Source organism: Myzus persicae, unplaced genomic scaffold (genome assembly GCF_001856785.1).
Source record: "Myzus persicae strain clone G006 unplaced genomic scaffold, MPER_G0061.0, whole genome shotgun sequence".
Lineage (NCBI taxonomy): Eukaryota > Metazoa > Arthropoda > Insecta > Hemiptera > Aphididae > Myzus > Myzus persicae.
The window spans coordinates 1-19791 of NW_019104222.1; the positions used below are offsets into that span (position 1 = coordinate 1).

Sequence of the window (19791 nt, forward strand, 5' to 3'; positions counted from 1 at the left end):
TGTTTTGGTAATGCATATGGCAAATCATGGTCTTCATCAATTAGAAAGTTCAAGTTGAATGCGTCGATTTCTTCTAAATCATTAACAACCGTATCGTTCACTAGCAATGTATCAGTATAGAGCCAAGCAGTCATATAAATATCAACTACTTTTGTTAATGCTGCAACTAAAAACTATTTCTATTCTGGTTGTCCAGTTCATTACAAAAATTTGCATGCTACTTAGAAAGTGGCGACGGACTTGTAAGTATTTTTAAAAAAATGTCTAAGTCCATTGTTCTGTTCGCGTATTTTACGCGTATTTTACGCATCCTACCGGGGCTCCCGAAGTTTTCGCGGGCCGACTCGCCCCGATCTGATTGCATATTCTGGTTGTCCAGTTCATTACAAAAATTTGCATACTACTTAGAAAGTGGCGACGGACTTGTAAGTATTTATTATTAATTTTTTAAATTTAGTGTTCAGTATTTCGTTCATTTTTTGTTATTCTGTTTTTGTGCGACATCTATTGGTCAACGACTGAATTGTCTGATATTGTGTATTTTAGACGTTTTTGGGAACCCTGCACAGTCTTATCAAATATTGCTAGCGGAACATACGTGTTTATATATTCTCTTGTTTTTTATTTTGCCGGGTTACATGAACAATCACTAAACTATAAATACTTAACGAATGAATAGTAGTGAGCTAATGGTACTTTAAACATTATTAGTGGCCCATGATTGGTCCATTAAATTAATACATTTGTTATGCGACCCGGAAACCCGGTTAATCTCTATTCTGTGGTTCAACCACTTCAATGTTTGACACTCGTATTCAAATCAATACCACAGAATAGGTGAACATTTCACCTATTTCAACCATGCTATACACACTTCACAGATTTCTACATTAGATCACTAGTACTAGTATATAAAAAAGTTCTAAAAAGTTAACCCCCGCTATCAGTTGATGCCTGATCGTCGGTTGACATTATATGGTAATTATTTATTATGTTAAATTGAATTTTATTATTTCTAAACTTGATGCTTAGAAAAAAAATATTTTACATCATAAGATAATTATTATTTTCATTTAAACATTAAAAACGATGTCATTCCTAACCCTTTTTGTATTATGAATGAAATGATTTGCCAACTAACTGCTACGCGAGCTTCACTGATAACATAAATATTATAGGAGTCCCTTATCTGGACGGTGTAGTGTAGGAGCATAGATAATAAAGATATGGATAGGCCATATTGGTCTTATCAGCGGTCTTCGAGGGGAACAATTGAGGCCAAATAAAGTATACCTATATTGAGTATCGACTATCAATATAAAGGAGCCTCAATTGCCTTCCCCTCCGGGAACGCGGCCTCAAATGTATTTAACATAGGCGTGGCCTATCCATATCTTTATTATCTATGTGTAGGAGGCATAGAAGAGAGATTAAAGCCGTGGTCTGTGGGTGATACAAACTATTTTAAATCTTATCAGCTATCTTAATTCATAAACACAGCATAATCATTCGGGAAGTTTATACAATAGTGAATAAATATCAAAATTCAATTTCAATTTATCGTTCCTTGCACGACAATATTTTATCATGAATCCTGTGCGTGATTTGTGATCTTGTGGATTACTGATACATATATTTATAATACAAATTTGAAATGCAACATTTAGATTTGAAGGATTATAAGTTGACTACTGTAATTATAATTATGTAGTGGTGTTTTATTAGATACAGCACACTAAGTTTTAATTTTTAATTTCTGTCTTTGCTTTAAGGTCGATGATGCAGCCTATTATATACCAAATTTTATAACTGAAGAACAAGAATCATACATACTGGACAAGGTAAATGGTGCACCAAAGCCGAAATGGTGTCAATTGAAAAATAGAAGACTTCAAAATTGGGGAGGTATACCTCATGCCAAAGGACTCATACCCGAAAAAATTCCTGATGTAAAGTTCACTTAATTATTTGCAATGACATAGTATAATTTTAACTGCAACGTGTTTTATATAGTGGTTAAAAGGATTTATCGACCAAGTAGAAAGTCTACAAGTATTTCCTAGGACTAACAGACCAAACCACGTGTTAATTAATGAATATTTACCCGGACAAGGAATCATGGTATAAATTTATGATCAACATAAAATATTATTAATTGGTAATCAACGTTGTTTTTTAGCCACATTTAGATGGAAGTTTATTTTTCCCTACTATAAGTACTATTAGCTGTGGATCTCATACCGTACTGAATTTTTATGAGCCACTTAAGGTAAGATAGTAACATAAGATTTGATTTCTTAATAAATTCAAAACTATAATGTTTTAAAAATTTAAAAATGTACAAAATCTTCACTGACAAACTGTTTCACATTCTCAGCAGGTCTACAAAATCTCATTTTTAAGAAGTGGGACAAAATTATAAATCACAATAAATAGCTGATTGTTATAGCACAACCACTCACATAAATAATAATTTTTAACATTTTTATTTTACATAGATTTAAAGTAGTACAAGATTTTTCTCATGATTTTAGATTTAATACCATTGCACACTGCATGTGTATTATAAATAAATTTATAATTTATTAGTTTTTTTAAAAAAAAATACAACTATAAAATAAATTGCAAGATTTTGTTTGCCAATATTCTTCTGAAAAAATTGGAGATTTTAGTCAGAGAATACGTGTTTATCAGAAAAATATATCCTAATAGCATTAATATTTTTGATTTATAATACAATAAGGATCTTTTTATTAATTACAATTATTATTCTTTTAATAATGTTTTTATCATTTTAAGAATGACAAAGAAGTTGTATCAAGTGAGAAAGTATACAGTATATTGTTGCAAAGACGAAGTCTACTAATTTTAAAGGATAAAATGTATACTGAATACATGCATGGCATTGAGGAGAATACCAATGATATCATTGAAGATAAAATATCCAATATAACATTTTGCGGATCAAATGTACAAAATGGAATTCCACTGACAAGAAATAAACGTATATCATTAACTATTAGAAATGTTCCTAGGGTATCCAAATTCAATTTGGACTCTTTGGTGATAAAAAAATAAACTCATTCATTTTAAAACACAAATATGTACAATAAATTGTTTGAATATATTTTTAAATCCACTTAAAATAATAAATCGAATTTATAATATTTACAATAATAATTTTTATCTTGTATATATATATTTTTTATAATTAAAAAGTTGTTGGTAAATAAATATGTTTTTCTAATGTGCATACCCCTACTATTGGTATTAAATAAAAAATAAAATCAATAGATTTACAAACAATATCAAAGCAGGTTGACATCAATACCAGAATAGATTCATGGTTATATACAGCACACAGACACAATAAAATTTACACTTGTAAATTAATAAAAATATTATGATATTGCAAATATGGCAAAACCACGTCACTCAAAACAATCATTTTTTTTTCTTAACTTACATAACTAATAATATAAGATTTAAAAATTGTAATCTAATATTCATTAATATGTATATTTATATAAATATATATCTATGTATATTAGCTATATTATCCTATTTCATATTATGTACAATACATTATTATAAAGAGCTTACAATTTGTCTGTATAATTTTTAATTATAATATTTAATGAATTGTACTGTAAGTAATAAATTAACATTTGGAACAATAAGTTTTCATGGAAGTAAACAATTATTATTTTTTAAACTAGAAATTTTTGTGCGTAAGGAATACAAAGTCAATACATTTACAAGAACTTGGGGCACATCCATAATTCTACTAAAATAATTTTTAAAAAAATCAAAACAAAAAAAGAATATAAATTAAATAATCAATTAGAAAATTATAGCTTTGTAACTGAATAAATTATGTTTACATACATTTATAGACAGATGCCAATGCCAAAAAATAATTATTAAAATTAAGTGGCTGCTACTTGAACATGTAAAATATATTTAATCAGAACATAAAAAGAGAATAAGAAATATGTGATAAGAACAAGAATCAATTGTATTTTAAACATTATTATTCATATTACTTAATCAATGCATTATGAAAAATATAGTTTTCCACAACATTAGTTTTTAAAGTATATGGAATAACTCACAAAAACATTAAGAGATGATACTTAAAATACCATTAACTTGTTTCATATAAAGATACAATTATTAAGTATTAAGTAACAATATAATTTTAAATATTGGCATTGACATCAGGAAATAATTAAGATTGATACATATCTTATAAACAATAAACCATTAAGAACTATTGTTACAAAAAGAAATATCCATTTAACTTTGAATTACCTAATAAATATTTTCGATTATTTTGAAATGTAATACTATTAGCTACCTAAGTTATTCAAAACTTAATAAAAAATAATAAACGAAAATAAGTATAAAATTATAAAAGTTAAACAAGAATGTGAATCAACACATCAAAACAAATTTGTGATATGGTAAGTGTGTTTAACATAAAAATGTAGTCTCTCAAGAAATCAGAATTAAGTTAGATCGATAATATTATTAACAAAATGAATTTTTAAATATTGTTCAAACAAGTAGTAGACTATATTACTTACAAAGTGTGTTATAATGTCTATTATTTACGATTTCTTAGTGTTTTTCGATCGTTGGGGTTATTTTTAACTATTCCAATACCAGCAGTGGTTATTTTGGCAGAAACCGCATTTCCTGCATCTATAAAAAAATTTAAATTGTTATTAAAAAATTCTACATATAAATAGCATAATTGGGTTTAGCAGAACAAATTTTGTGTTTTTGATTTAATATTAGTAAATAATTATTTAATTTTTGGGTAAGAACATTAACTAGGGCATCTCATAAGCTTTTATGGATGATTTAATTTTAAAGTGAGCTACATGTAAAATATCAGTTGTGAATTCCGTGAAATTCTCTCTAATATTTAATCACTAAAGTTTTTGAGGTGCCTTAGTTAATATCTTAACATTTAATTTTGTGAATTAATTCTGATATTAAAGCTAACAATACAATGTTGGGTCGGCTGAATACATTAACTATGTTGTTTGTAAGACTGTAACACATGGGTTTAACATGAAAAGAATTGAAATTGAGCCAAATATACTAATATTTTCACCACTGAATTTTTCAGAAGCATAAATTAATATGGATCTAATTGTTTGATTAAAATTATATTGAGAATAAATTTTACTTCTAGTTTTTGATGATCTCTCTGAAGGTAGTGGGACAGCTGGAGATTTTGGTTCTACTTTCTTGGAAGACTTTTTATCTGTAACACTGTTTTCTTTTTTTTGTTTTGTAGCAATTATTTCTCTTTTTTTCACTGCTGATGAAACTGATGCCAGTACATAAGTCGGTTTAACAGGAGTTTGTGTTTTTCTAACTGATGCTTGTTTTGGTTTTGAAGCATTGCCAATAATTTTTTTAGCAGGTTCTTTTGCAATAACTTTTTTTTTCAAAACTTTCTTGTTTGAAGACTTTTTTTGGTTACTATTGTCTTCTTCATCATCATTCTCGTCACTTTCAGACGACGAATGCCCAAAATCATAAGATGGTTTTTTCTTAGACAATCTAGAAGACTTTTTCACTGGTTGTTGTTCATCAGTTGACACCTTCCTTTTTACAGTTACGCTTTTTTTGCTACCTTTTTTCTTCGTTAATTGAGCTTCATCTTTGAACAAACTTACGTCCACTAAAATAATCATCGTTTAATTATAGGGATTGAAAAATAAGCACTTAACAATAATTAGCAATAATAATTATTAAATAAAATGTTTGGTGCTGGTTTGTTATATCCTCCATTGGGCATGTGAAAACTTTATTCCCCAGCCACTCTGGTTCGTTATCTTATCACCATCCAAATAATATACATATCGTATAAATAATCTAATAATTTAATGGTACTAAAGAACCTTTTTTAAAATTCATCATTATTATACAATTTAAAAAATGTATTATCGTTTATATACTATTTATTATTATGGAGTTTGGCGAGATAATAAACCTGAGTGGTGTAACGATAACGTTTTCAAGTAACAAAGCGGGGATACAACAAACTGGAACCAAATGTTTTAATTAGAACAATAATACATACACCCATCTGGATGTTCTTCAGTTACAGAAGGTTTTTCTGATCCTTTTTCAACATCAATAGATCGTTTCAAAATATTTTCAATTCTTAACTTTTCTTTTTCAGGAAGTTTCCATTGTTCTTTCTGAATTTTTTTTAATGTTATATTTGTCAAAATACAATCAAACTCTGTAAGTATTAAATAATTATTTATTTAGCGTTAATAAATCATTAATAATTAAAATGAGTTTTACTTTCAAATCCATTATTGATTAATAATTCTACTAGACAACAATTAATTAGTAATTGGCACCTAACCTACTTACATGAATGACTTATTTTTAAATTGATAGCTTTCATTTGTCTAACCTCTGATATTCAGCAAAACATTGACAAAATTGCTCAGTACCTACTGATATTTCCATCATACGGAGACTAAAATTAACTGACTAAAGAGACTATTGCGATTTTTCATTATAAGGAGATTTTGTTTAATAGGGGGGGGGCTTATAAAGAGGTTCTACTGTTTATGTATATAATGAAAAGAAGAATTACATAAATGACCTATATATAGTATTTTTTTTTAAGAAGAAAACCTAAAAAAAATATACAAATAAGATAGTAATTCAAAATGTTTATTTTACCTGTATGGTCATAAAAGTCTGGTGTAAACTCATCATTTGGATGTTGAGTTAGCCACCTTATACGAATGCGGCGGCTAGCTCTATGGATATTTTGCATAGCTTGGCATAAGTAAAATCCTCCTTCTTCATTTCGTACAGCCAAAAATTCATTCCTGAAGTAAAATTGATATTTTTGAATAATATAATAAATTAAATGATCTATAAAAGTGTAAAAAGGGTTCTTAAATATTACTTGTAAAACACGGTTAACTTGTCACTATTGATTTTTGAAGATGGAGTTTTTTCAGAAATTTTGGAGATATGATGCATTTCTGGCAACAATGATAATTGGAAAGGTTGTGTAGGAAGTCTAGTACGCTTTGATTTTATTTCTTCAATAGGTGTATCCTTTTTCAATGATTTTTCCTTTTTCTCATCTTCTTCTTCTAGTTGCTTAAAATAATAAAATTTAAAGTTAGATAATTTATTTTATTATTTAAGATGGATAATTATAAAATAGTATTTAATTTGCAAAAGTACAAAGAATAACTACATACAATAAAAAACATATATAGTATACCCAATGAAGCTATTAATGATATGTCAATTCCCCACAAATATTATTAGAATATACTATTTTCATAGTAGTGACAACATGTTGGTCATTCTCATCTTAACTATTTAAAGAATATTTAATAATAAAGACTTACTTTATGTTCTCTTTTTCGGCGTATACCAACTTTTGAAGTGTTTACAGGTGCTTGTTCAGTTTTTTCAGGAGAAACAGTTAGGCCTTGGTTTGTTTCTGATGTATTCTTAATTTCAGGGGAATCTTGACTGACTTTTGTATCATTTTCTTTTGGTTTGGAAACTACATTTTCAGTTTTATGTATTTCTTCAGATTTCAAAGGATCATTTATAGATGTTACAATGACTTCTGGCAAAACTACTTTATCGGTTTGAACAATTGGCAAGTTATTCTTATCATCTTTCTTTTGAGACAGATTTTCAACTTCAGATACTTGAGGTCTCACTTCAGAAGGGGGAGATTCATTTACACTTTTAACATTGACGGAATTATTTACCTGATTGTGCAGTACTTGTGATTCAATTTTAGGCAGGGCTTCTTCAATTTTCTCACCAATTGGTTTTATATCAGGTATACCATTACAAGCAGTAGATTTTGGAATATTATTTTCAACAGAAGTCATAATAGGCGAAGGGATGACAAACGGAACATTTTTATGTTCATTAACAAGACTCAAAGGTTGAGCTGATTGAGAAGTATTTAAATTAAGTGGAGTTAAATTCGGTGGTTGTTGTACTTTGGAAGGATTTGAAATAGTAGGAGGAGCCAATACGGTTGGCAAAGGCTGCTTCACTGGAGAGTTCATTGCTCCAATACTATTCATGTTTAAGAAGTTAAATTCAATCTGAAATATAGAAAAATAGGTACATATGAAACTTAATCATTTAATACAGTTTTTTTCTTCCAGAACCTATATTTTTGGAAATCGATTTGATGAAGAAGGATAATTGTTTAAATTAAACTATCTACTATCAACATAGAAAATTAAGATAAAATAAGTTATGAACTTATTTATGCTATTTACATATTGCAATTAATTTAACAACAACAAAAATGCCAAGATTTAAGAAATAGAAATAGAATTTAATTTAGAACAATTTGGGAGGGAGTATTTTAAGGCATAATTACATATATAAATACCCTCAGAGGTACCTATATTAGAATGCATTATTTATTATTAAGGATACCTAATAAGTTTCAACTGTCAGAAAATATTTAATAAAAATTGCTCAATGTTTAGATAAAAATATTTTAATAACTACAATTTACACTGATAAATATTTTTTATATATATAGCAACAAGTACCTTTAGGTGAAACCTCTTATGATCATAATTGTTCAATTAAAAATAATTTAATTTATTCAACATTTATTCATTGATATTTAGTAACAAACCTAATTTTTAATGTAGATATGCATTAAATGTTTGTACATTTTTGAAAATAACATGATACATCAAGAATCAAAACATAAATCACTAATGATCATAACTCGTTTTTAATTCTTACAGTGGAATTTTATTTTTGTGTAATTCATATGAATTTATCTTATCTTTAATAGATAGTTATTAAAATAATATAACGAGATTATTTTAACTATAATAAATAATAAAAATAACTTTTGAATACCATACTTACATGTTATAAGCACAATACTTAGTTGCCTTATTTTAGGTATTTTAATGACACCCACCAACAAATTTTATAAATACTAAGTGTTATATTTTTTTCTACGAACATTTTAATTTTAATAATTATTTTCATTGGGTACTTATAAATTATGCTAATTAGTAATATTAGTTCATCAACAAATTATGTTCATTAAAGCTTATTATAAGCGCATGTAAACTACAGTATCTTATACATATATAAGACATTTAGTCTATTAATGGGTCTATTATTTCCTATAATATATTAACACCTGTCAAATATAATATCTCCTCATAGTTTTAAGGCATCAATCTTAAAATAACAACTATTAAGTTCATTTGATAACAGTTAATGGAATATTTATATTAGATATATTATGTATCAAGTTCCAAACCATTCAGAATTTACAAAGTCCAAAACAAATTTGTAAAATCTCAACATTGGATACCAAAACCAATAGGTAGTACACATAGTGCAAAGCTACTCCCCAAGATTGCAGTGCCAAAGAGAGAACTTAAATTTTGGACCATAGTCAAATGTCTTGGTACTCGAATAGCAACTACCGAGAACGACAGTCAACTGTTCATGAAGGTGGATTGTTTATAGACAATGTTTGGTATGCACATTATTCTGAGAATGTAAGAGTAGTTATAGTCTCTTACCGCTACTTGAAATCGGGATGGTAGGGAAAAGAGCATAGCACGTTGAAACGTCACCAATGACCAATACCACCGTACAAGGTAGACGATAGACCGTCAATTCTGCCTGACGAACGAGCGCCGACAGTCGAAGTACGACCATACCGTGCAGGACGACTAATGATGGCGGGCTTATCGAGGGTTATTTACCTTGGCGTATTCCACGGTCTAGTAGCGGGCAGCGTTGTTTGGCACTCTTTGAGATAAGTGAAGAATATTCTTTGGCGTTCCGCCCATAACAGCCAAAACCGATAACTGAAATCCACTGATCTCCGACAACGGGTCGAACGCGCGGAGAGCAACGAGTAAGGGCACCGTGCGCACGGCAGAGACGAATACACGGAGAAATTACACACTCCGGGGCTGCCGAGTACGGTAATGTTATTATTATTAGGATCCTTCACTCAGTATGGAGTGAAGAAAAAGCCTGCAAACTAACTTGCACCGAGAAATAAATAATAATAACTAATTGTAAATTGGAACCACTTCGCCAAACACAACAACAAACGAATCAACACAAACCCGACTCTTCGATGGCGTCAGTCCGACATCAGTGCGCCCAATACCGGCAGCCCGAAACACGCCATCCCGCGCGTCGGTGGCACTGTGATTACCGCCGGACGTGCGTTATGTACATGTCTACCGCGGTATGGAACATAAACAGTAAGCACGCGTGCGTCGCCTACACCCCACGGCTGTTAAATGAACCTATCTCTTTTCTACGCTAACCAACCGGCTACCGGCACCACGCACTGCCGCCAACTAGGACAGGTACTCGTGTCCCGTAACATGGCTGCGCCGACGTCGACGGTTGAGTGTTGACCTGTGCTGTGCGGCTGTGGCTGCCCCTACAACTTACTACTGTGTGCCTGTGTCATTTCCATAGAACATAATATTGTATAATATATAGCTCAAATTCAAATGGCTGTGCGCCTGTGCACTATGCAGGTCTGCGCATGGGACTTTGTGGCAGGTGAGCGGGGCTCGTTGCCCGCGGAAGCGTCGGTCACGTAGGACGTAGATAAACCAGAGCAGGTTACAGGTGTCAATATACACATGACGCACTATTATTGTTGCCGATCAGTTTGTTCGCGGTGTTACTACTGTTACTATATAGTTACTCCTATTGTTCTATGTTACTATTGAATTAGTACCTGAATAAAAAAAGATTATCCGCGCGGACTCGGAAAGTTTGTTTAACACTAACAGACGTTTGGATATTTCAGTATTCGTGCACCGGAACGGTTGCGTAGTCACAGTTATAAGTCGTCCGAATCGATTCATTCCTGTACAAGACGATTTTAATATAATTTTAGCACAAACATTTTAATTAGAACGATCACGATGTTTTCTGCAGAGATCATGCTTAAGAGACTGATCAACATAAAACTGTTTAAAGTAATACACATAATATTTTAACTAAAACAATATACTTAAATATTTTTATTTTTATTTTAGTACACTTAAGAACCGTTGTGTATATTTAAGTATACTATAAGTACTTATATTTAATCAATGGATCTATTGATGTATATTATTGTGTAATAAGTGAATAGCTTATCCATAACTATATAACCGTGGATACATAAATATAAAAGCATATGATCTATAAATGTTCAAATAGTGCCCATGAATTATATTGAGGGTGTTGCTAATGGGCCTTTACCCGTTACGTGTTACACGTGTCATTTATATTCATTATTTATCAAATTTACATAGTGTTTTCTATTAAACAGATTATATATTTCTCTTTATTAAAATATTTACAAAAATATATTATACTAAATACTAATATGATTTGTAGCATGTATAAATTAAAACAATTCTAAATTATTTTATTACACAAAAAAATTATTAGTATGCTGTTGAAAGTTATAGTATGTACAAGTAATTAAATTTATTGAAAAATTTGAAAGTTGAAATCAATACAATAAATCGAGAAATCAAAAACGTTATTGTTGTAATGTTCTTATAATATTGTATTGTACATTTGTGTAGTATTGCTAGGAAGCTAAAGGTCAACCTTTTTTTAGTTTTTTATATTCTTATAATATGCTTATGGCTAATTATCGCAATATTATATGTAATCTATGCATACCATATTAATATCTAGTAATAATCAAAGTACCTATACAGTATTTGACTTATGAACCTTAATAACTAATACCTGCAACTTGCAAGGCTTGACAGTTCTAGCAAATGCATATTTCTTTATATGTATGTCTTGGAACATCCAAAGTTAATAACAAGTTTCACACTTACGAAATTTTATTTTGCTAATTATAGCGGGAGCGTATAAAAAATCCGAAAATTTTGTGTCCTACCTGCATGGTAGCAGAACATTTTTATTGGGCATGTATTTTAGCTTGCAGTTTAGATGATATCAAAAGACGTTTCGACAGTGGTGTAGCCAGGATTTTTTCGGTTTTTTTTGGTAGGTTGGGGGCTGATAATTCGTTTATACAGAGTTGGTTCAACTATAGGTGGGTTTCCCATAAGTTATTATCATCCTGATGTCGAGGTTTTATTTTAGGTTCCAGTTTCTGTATGAGCTAGTATACACATTTGTATTTGCACAGTAACTTGCATGGTCATATAAAAGTTCCCTTCCCTAGCTACGCCACTGAGTTTCAGCCAAAATACATGTTGGGACAATTTTAGACTAAATATTTATCAGCTAAAATACTGCCGGCCACATTATTTTTGGACTTTTTTTATATATATCGCCATTGCCGTAAGCTATAGTGGGACAAGTTTTCGGTCCTTAGCTTAGATCACATATTCATAAAATAAATATACAACTATTATTATTATTATACTATATGATCTAAGGTCCTTAGCATGTTTCATATTTGCTGCTCAGTAGACAGTAGTAGTACATATTAGAATTGTGTTTTGAACATTAAACACCTGCGCCCCTTTATGGGACTCAGTATCTTGTTCTCGATTGCCTCTGTGAATAATCTACTGCTGAGGTGCGTGCTCACGAAGGGGGAGGGCGTATGGTCGAATTGTACTTATTTTAGTCGAACTGCACTTGGGCTCATAAAAGGTATTCCAATAAAAATATCATGCATTTGAAGAGGTTAAACGTTTAGAAAACACTCATTTTCCTTCCTACTTACAGGCTTAGGACTGACAAAGATTTTAATCAATGAGTCAATGATGTGTGTTTTTATACTTATTTATTTATTTATTTTTTTTTGGTCAGTTATTACGGTTTCGGGCAATAAAAGTGCTTAGATTTTCTTGAACAGCAACTTTTCTGGTAGGAAAGTGAATCTAGTTGGTGCATTTAGGAGGTCACAATATTAATTCCGAACAGTTTTCAAAAGCAACAGGAAAAACAGGAATTTTTATTCAAAATCAGTTTTGGTTTTTAGTGTAACTCTAAAAAAATGACCTTAGATGGATGAAATTTTCACTAAATATTTGTGTTCGCATTTTCTATACACCATAAAATTGTATCAAAATATTTTAACTTGTGTTGAACTATTTATAGGCATACCTATACAATTTTCGTTTATTATTTATTTTTTTAAACTAAAGCCGATAAAAAAATTGTAACTTGGTCAAATAATTTGTAAATGTAATACAAGGTTCCTCATAAGTTGTTGTTAATGGAAATTAAAAAAAAATGAGCTTAAATCCACAATATTTTTTTATGAGCGTTTAAACATAGAATTTTAACAAAATTCATAAAAATCACGAAAATTAGCAAATTGTATTTTGTTAGAAATTCATGAAAATGTTCCTTTTTATACTTAAGATTTGAAAATATAATAAAAGTTTCTTTCTACGTCTGTCTATCTTTATCAAAAAAAAAAAAAATCAACCGGAAATTCAAATTAAAGTTTTATGAGCGTTTGAAGTTAAAATTTTTACAATATTGGATATTCACTCAATTTCTCTTGTAGCAATTTTCTTATTTTCTTATAATTCAAAAACGAATTACTATAGACACTTGTATGTATATTTTATCAATTCATATATACTTGATAAAATTTTCAAAATATTTTGACTCGTTTTAAGCTACATGAACATTTTCATTTTCAATTTTTTTTTTTTTTTTTTATCTATGAAAGTCAATACAATTTTCATGGTTGGGTAAAAAAAGCATGACGATTTAATACAAGACTCTTGATATATTGCTACAATAGCAGTTGAAAATTTTTAAAAATACATATTCACAATTTTTTTTTATAAGCATTTAAAGTTCAAATTTTGACAATATTTATCAAATTGAAAATTGGGAATGATTTTGTAGTTAACAATTTATAACATTTTTAATTTTCAAAGGAAAGGATTAAAATATTTAAAACAAAGTTCTACTTAGCAGTTTTTTCCGTAACTAAAAAATCTTAAAAATATATAAAGACAGTTATTTTTTACAGACATTTTAAGTTAAAATGTGGACCTAATTACATATTAACACGGAGAATAACGTTTGTCATTTTGTTGTCATTCGGTTCCAAAATAGCTCAATTTTACAAAAGTATATTTAATATTTTTCCAGCATCATTGATAATTTCAGAATAATATTAATTCAACTTACCGGCTACCATATTAATAATAAGTAATAATAATATAAAATATCCTAGTCTGACATACCGTCTCCGCTCAGAATCGTTTTTCATATACAATTATATCATATCATTGAATTAAAATTTAGTACCATCCATTACAGTGCCTTCCTAGACACCTAATGTACAGCAGAGCGACATCCATTTTCCCGATTTTTTAAATTCTTTTTTTAAATCGTCAAATATTATAATTTTTTTTTATTTTTATCATTTTTTTGTAGTGATAACAAATTGCATTCAAGAACTCTAACCTGGTAATACGCTTTTGAGTATATAATTTAATATATTTTTCAATATAATTTATGTTTTTCTAGTACTGTGTAGTTGAGAGTCTTGTATCAGTATTCTGCTTAAAATATAAGTATCTATTTGAAATTGTGTTAAAACATCAATTAATACAAATGTATAAAAGTCCATCGTTCGAAATATAACTATATCAACTAAATTAGTCACTAAATTCTTGAACAACGTGCAATTTTCTGGGATAGTTGAAATAAAGTCATTATAGTACCTATAAGATTTTTATAATTTTAACTCTTTTTTTTTGAACTAATGCAGTTCGACCACTACTCCTGCTTTTTACCCGAATACAGTTCGACTTTAACCTTTTAAACCTAAGTGCAATAATTAGACCATTTCTTTTTAGGTAATAAGTGCTATTCGACTATCCAGCACGTTGGATGAGGGTGTCATATACCCCCTTTGGCTTATTTTTGTCGAATAAAATATATGATAAAGCAATGAATGTATATATATATACATAATATGGTTCTGAGAATAGTCAAAAATTCATTTCCCCCTTTCAAAAAAGCTGAACAGATTATGTAGCCGATCCCGGTAGATATATTTATTCATTTTGTCAAAATATTTAGGATCCTTCCAAAATCCAAATTAATATAAAATTAAATTTTTATAATTTTGAATTGTCAATATTTCGTATTCCTGTTCATAATTTCTTAATGAGAAATGATAATAAGTAATCATAAAATGTACCTCGCAATTAGTTATTTAGAAATTATTACTATTTTATTTTTGTCTTAATGTTTTATAGAAACAGTATATGCTAAGTAGTACGATATCAGCTAACATAGAAGATGCAGTATTACAGGGAATCAATAAAGTTAACTATACATCCAGTTTAGATATAAATGAACCATCTTTAAATAGCCCTGTACCCATTTTTAAAATATTAAACGATGCTGGAGACATTTCGAGTAATTGTAAATCTATAATTGTAAGTAATATATGAAATAATCATTACTTATTGTACTAAATATTTGCAATATTTAAATACAGATACCAGAAAATGATGAGTTGATTAAAATGTATAAATCTATGGTCTTGCTATCCATAATGGATAAAATGTTGTATGAATCTCAAAGGCAAGGTAGAATATCATTTTATATGACAAATGAAGGTGAAGAAGCTGCACAAATTGGTAGTGCAGCAGGATTACATTTTAATGATCTTGTGTATGGGCAATACAGAGAGGCGGGTAGGTGTATACTTCATCGTATTCACCCATTTTTGAAATAATAATTAATTACTATGTACAATACAAATATTTAACAATTTTAATTTTATAGGAGTTTTATTATTCAGAGGCTTTAAACCTGAACAATTTATGAATCAATGTTTTGGTAATGTAGATGATCTTGGTAAAGGAAAGCAAATGCCAGTACATTATGGATCTAAAAATCTTAATTTTGTAACTCTTTCGTCTCCACTTACTACTCAGTTACCTCAAGGTATAAACCTATACATATGCAATGATACACCATACACTTTTGATTGAATAAAATACTATACTAAAGAAGATATTCTTTTTTTTTAATTTTAAAGCTGTTGGATCAGCATATTCGTTTAAAACATTAAAAACCGATCGTTGTACTATTGTTTATTTTGGCGAGGGGGCTGCAAGTGAAGGAGATGCGCATGCTGCATTTAATTTTGCGTCAACTCTGGATTGTCCGATAATATTTTTTTGGTAAATTAAAATTGATTTCTGTCGCATTGTTTGAAAAATAATGTTACTGTTATGTTTAGTCGTAATAATGGATATGCCATATCAACACCAGCAAATGAACAGTATAGAGGAGATGGTATTGTAAGTCAAGGTCCTGGCTATGGAATTGCTACCATTCGTGTCGATGGCAATGATATTCTGGCAGTATATAATGCAATTATAAAAGCTCGAGAATATGTTATGACTAACACAAGGCCCCTGCTATTAGAAGCTATGACGTATAGGTATTTTTCATAATAAATTGATTATTTTTTATGTATGAAATTAATGAACAATTTAAAATCCAATTAGGCGGGGACATCACAGTACTTCTGAAGATAGTACTGCATACAGATCTAAAGACGAGATTGAACAATGGTCAAACAAAAATCCAATTACAAGATTCAAGAAATTACTTGAGAAAAATAATCTTTGGAATGATCAAAATGAAGTTGAATATGTAAATGAAACTAAAAAACAAGTAAATATATTTAAACAATATTAATTTATAAATAAAACCGTAGGTACAATTTTTATGTTCATTATGTCTTTTTTAATTTATTTTAGTTGATGCAGTCATTTACTATTGCATCGAAAAAAAATAAACCGAATTGGAAAGAAATGTTTAATGATGTGTATCACGAAATTCCAGATAATCTATTGTAAGTATAACTATGGAAATATAGAGAGAGAAATGTAGGCTGTAACAGAAAAATTTGACAAATGAAATAACTTGTATTCTAATCGAGGGTTAGGTTAGGTTTTTAATTTTTCTTCCATATAATTACGCGTGTACTACACGTATTAATTACTTACTATTATCTATTAATTATATGAAAACTAAAAATAAAAAATATTGATTAGAACGCAAGTTATTTAATTTATCATATCTTTCTGTTACACTATGTAGTATTATATTAAACAAGTATTATTAATACTTTTAAATTACTTTGTTTTTATTTGTAAACTTAAATGTTTTTGCCCTGGGTAGGAGATTTTTTTCCAACTGAGATTAATTTTTGTTGAGTTTTTGTTGACATAGTTACTTAATAGATATTAACAAAAACATATTTATGATTATGATTCATAGATTTTCTTTGTAGCTTAAACATTCAGTAAATATATCAAGTAGAATGGTACTTTGCATAGATAATGTTTTTTTTTTAAATTTTTTTATCAATTACAAGAAATATACATAACACAAATATAGCGAAATATTACTAGAAATTGATCTGAGGTAAAACCTCCTATCTTAGAGCACGAATTATTTTTTAAAGCTAAACAAAAGAAAGTAAAATAATAACAATAATGATAACTAGAAAACAAAAACGGTTCTTACATTAAACATAGAAAGTGGATAATAAATAATAATTAATATAACGAGTGATTAAATACACATAATTTATTATAACATAATTATTTTGTATATTAGATCATTCTTATTACAATAACTTGGAATTTTGTTCCCTTTTTCTTGCCTCTTATTATAATCTATTTATATTATGTTATTTTTCGATTTATATTACCGTGGAATTTTTTTTTATTAGAATTTCTTAGTGTAAACTATAAACTCGACAATTACAATATCGTAGTAATATAAATATAATACACCGATATTACACCTATTTTACAACATAAATTAATATGAATATACAATTAACGGATTATTGTAATCATGAACTACTACCAGCAGTATTTAACCTTCGTAATTAAATTATAGTTGTACCACTTGTACATATTATAATATTATTAAATAATTTACTAAAAGAATTAGAATGATTTTGATAAAAATGTTTTGTAATTTTTATTTTACAGAAAACAAATGAATTCACTGGAAGATCATCTATCAAAATATTCTGATCGTTATTCTAAAGAATAAAAAGTAAAAGTGTAAAAAATATTGTTGATTATTATAAGTTATAATTGTATAATTTAATTATATATCATCGTTAAAGATTTGATGTAAAGTACTTATATCTATGCTTAAAGTATTAAAAAATAATACATCATACTTATTCATAGTATATGTTTATGTTATATTATTTCGTTTCAATTACGTTAATTTATTATTTAAAAAAAATTGTATTTTTACTTCCAAGCACGAGTCTAATTAGACTAACAATGAAATATTTAACATTCTTTGTTATCGATAAATTGTTTTTAAATAATGTAGGTACTCACTACTCATAAGACTTTGATCTATGCAGAGATCGTAAGTTTTTAGTTGGAAAGAAATGACGTGCCAAAATAAAAACCGAAATACCGTCTAATACTAATACTGAGATGCTCGATATTCGATCCGTAGGACAGATATTCTCGCAAACCAGCTTAAACCCGTTACACACTGCATCACTGGTCGGTTTCCCATTGCACAACCACCCCAGAGTCCTCCCGACTTTCGGACCTGGAGTCATGTACAAGTTGCAGCAACTTAGTTGCTGTCTGCGAACGCTTATATTTAATATTCGGTGAAAAACCTGCTTGCAGGACTATCTCTAACCGCAACTCGAGCCTCGAAGACATCTTTACCGCCCACCAGCGGTCATGAAACCCTTGGATGTGAAATCCAGCTTTCGCTAGAAATATAGTAGTGATAACTGATAATAAAGCAGTGATAACGGATTGTTTGATCATATTATTTAAATATAATATACGATTTAAAATTTAAATAATAAAGTGGTCACATATTATATGCGCATAAATGCATAATGTATAATGGTAAATTGTATGAGATATAAAATTTATCACGATTCATAATTAAATATACTGCATTAGGTACCACATAATATATTTTCCAAAATACGTAAAAAAAAAGAATTATTTATAATGTAGTGTGGTACAAGGGTTGAAATTGCAACTTTCAACTGATGTGATACCTGTGAGCCGTGGCAGTTGTTTAATAATGATCTGTTTCTGAAAACGTCCAGTAAAAATTGCGTTTGAAATCGTAATAAATATTGATAAAAAATTAGGTGTGTAATGTAGTATAATATAATATTGTTTTACATGCTTTGCATAAACATAAAGTTTTGCCGGCGTATAGTATATGCAAAATAGGTACATTAATGCCGTATGCGCCACATGAACGAAACTATGTCGGGTTGCATACTTGCATGACCGATCAGTGATCTCTAAACTTTTAATGAACCAATAGTGAACTAACTGTCCCTTAAACGTAATTGAGTGGCTCATGATTGGTCATTAAATTTTATTGAACCATTAAATTAATCATTTTCATGCAACCGGATATTAGTATTATAATAAGTCAGATTAAGTCTTACCTATTCGGCTATTCATGTGTCACGAATAATATGGCATGTGAAACGATTAAACGAAAACCAAATGTGTGCGCCTGAGGTACTTTGTGCATTATGGACCGTTACACAAGTGCGCCTTTACAACTCGAGTAAGCAACTCTATGTACCCGACACACGGAATGAATATCGACACGAAGTGCCAAATATGACAACGACAACGTAATGACTAGTGACTGCAGTCTACAACCAGATCCTTGGATAAAGGAAGTTACAAAGGAAAAGGAGCACGAATCAAGTCAGTCATGATT

General features: G+C 29.1%; 3 protein-coding genes across 4 annotated transcripts; 2 read left to right on the forward strand and 1 right to left on the reverse strand.

The window, feature by feature from the left end:
• The first annotated feature begins 597 nt into the window (after positions 1–597).
• Positions 598–3503, forward strand: LOC111040188 (alpha-ketoglutarate-dependent dioxygenase alkB homolog 6). Of its 2 annotated transcripts, none has more exons than XM_022323989.1 (5): positions 598–978; positions 1773–1949; positions 2014–2121; positions 2180–2269; positions 2800–3503. In XM_022323989.1, exons 1-5 carry the CDS (start codon positions 976–978, stop codon positions 3076–3078), a joined length of 657 nt encoding a protein of 218 aa, XP_022179681.1. In that variant the 5' UTR covers positions 598–975; the 3' UTR covers positions 3079–3503. The 2 variants fall into 2 exon arrangements, with proteins under 2 accessions (XP_022179681.1, XP_022179680.1); XM_022323988.1 differs by lacking the exon at positions 598–978 and adding an exon at positions 1238–1693.
• A 1099-nt stretch (positions 3504–4602) lies between these two features.
• On the reverse strand, positions 4603–10295 carry LOC111040186. The gene is made up of 7 exons (XM_022323986.1): positions 9789–10295; positions 7413–8135; positions 6956–7155; positions 6724–6875; positions 6104–6268; positions 5201–5701; positions 4603–4707 (listed from the first exon to the last, which is right to left on the reverse strand). Exons 2-7 carry the CDS (start codon positions 8112–8114, stop codon positions 4610–4612), a joined length of 1818 nt encoding a protein of 605 aa, XP_022179678.1. The 5' UTR covers positions 8115–8135; positions 9789–10295; the 3' UTR covers positions 4603–4609.
• A 390-nt stretch (positions 10296–10685) lies between these two features.
• On the forward strand, positions 10686–18146 carry LOC111040187 (2-oxoisovalerate dehydrogenase subunit alpha, mitochondrial). Its single transcript, XM_022323987.1, has 9 exons — positions 10686–11036; positions 15273–15455; positions 15518–15716; positions 15808–15969; positions 16064–16208; positions 16268–16471; positions 16539–16707; positions 16794–16888; positions 18042–18146. Exons 1-9 carry the CDS (start codon positions 10983–10985, stop codon positions 18103–18105), a joined length of 1275 nt encoding a protein of 424 aa, XP_022179679.1. The 5' UTR covers positions 10686–10982; the 3' UTR covers positions 18106–18146.
• Positions 18147–19791: the final 1645 nt, after the last annotated feature.

Coding starts and splice junctions, on each gene's coding strand:
- LOC111040188 (XM_022323988.1), top strand. CDS start 1,655: ATGCAACATTTAGATTTGAAGGATTATAAGTTGACTACT. Junction 1,950..2,013: donor TACCCGAAAAAATTCCTGAT/GTAAAGTTCACT, acceptor TGTTTTATATAG/TGGTTAAAAGGATTTATCGA. Junction 2,270..2,799: donor ATTTTTATGAGCCACTTAAG/GTAAGATAGTAA, acceptor TATCATTTTAAG/AATGACAAAGAAGTTGTATC.
- LOC111040186 (XM_022323986.1), bottom strand. CDS start 8,114: ATGAATAGTATTGGAGCAATGAACTCTCCAGTGAAGCAGCCTTTGCCA. Junction 6,876..6,955: donor AAGTTAACCGTGTTTTACAA/GTAATATTTAAG, acceptor ATTTTACTTCAG/GAATGAATTTTTGGCTGTAC. Junction 5,702..6,103: donor TGAAGAACATCCAGATGGGT/GTATGTATTATT, acceptor TGATTATTTTAG/TGGACGTAAGTTTGTTCAAA.
- LOC111040187 (XM_022323987.1), top strand. CDS start 10,983: ATGTTTTCTGCAGAGATCATGCTTAAGAGACTGATCAACATAAAACTG. Junction 15,456..15,517: donor GTAATTGTAAATCTATAATT/GTAAGTAATATA, acceptor ATTTAAATACAG/ATACCAGAAAATGATGAGTT. Junction 16,472..16,538: donor TTAGAAGCTATGACGTATAG/GTATTTTTCATA, acceptor AAATCCAATTAG/GCGGGGACATCACAGTACTT.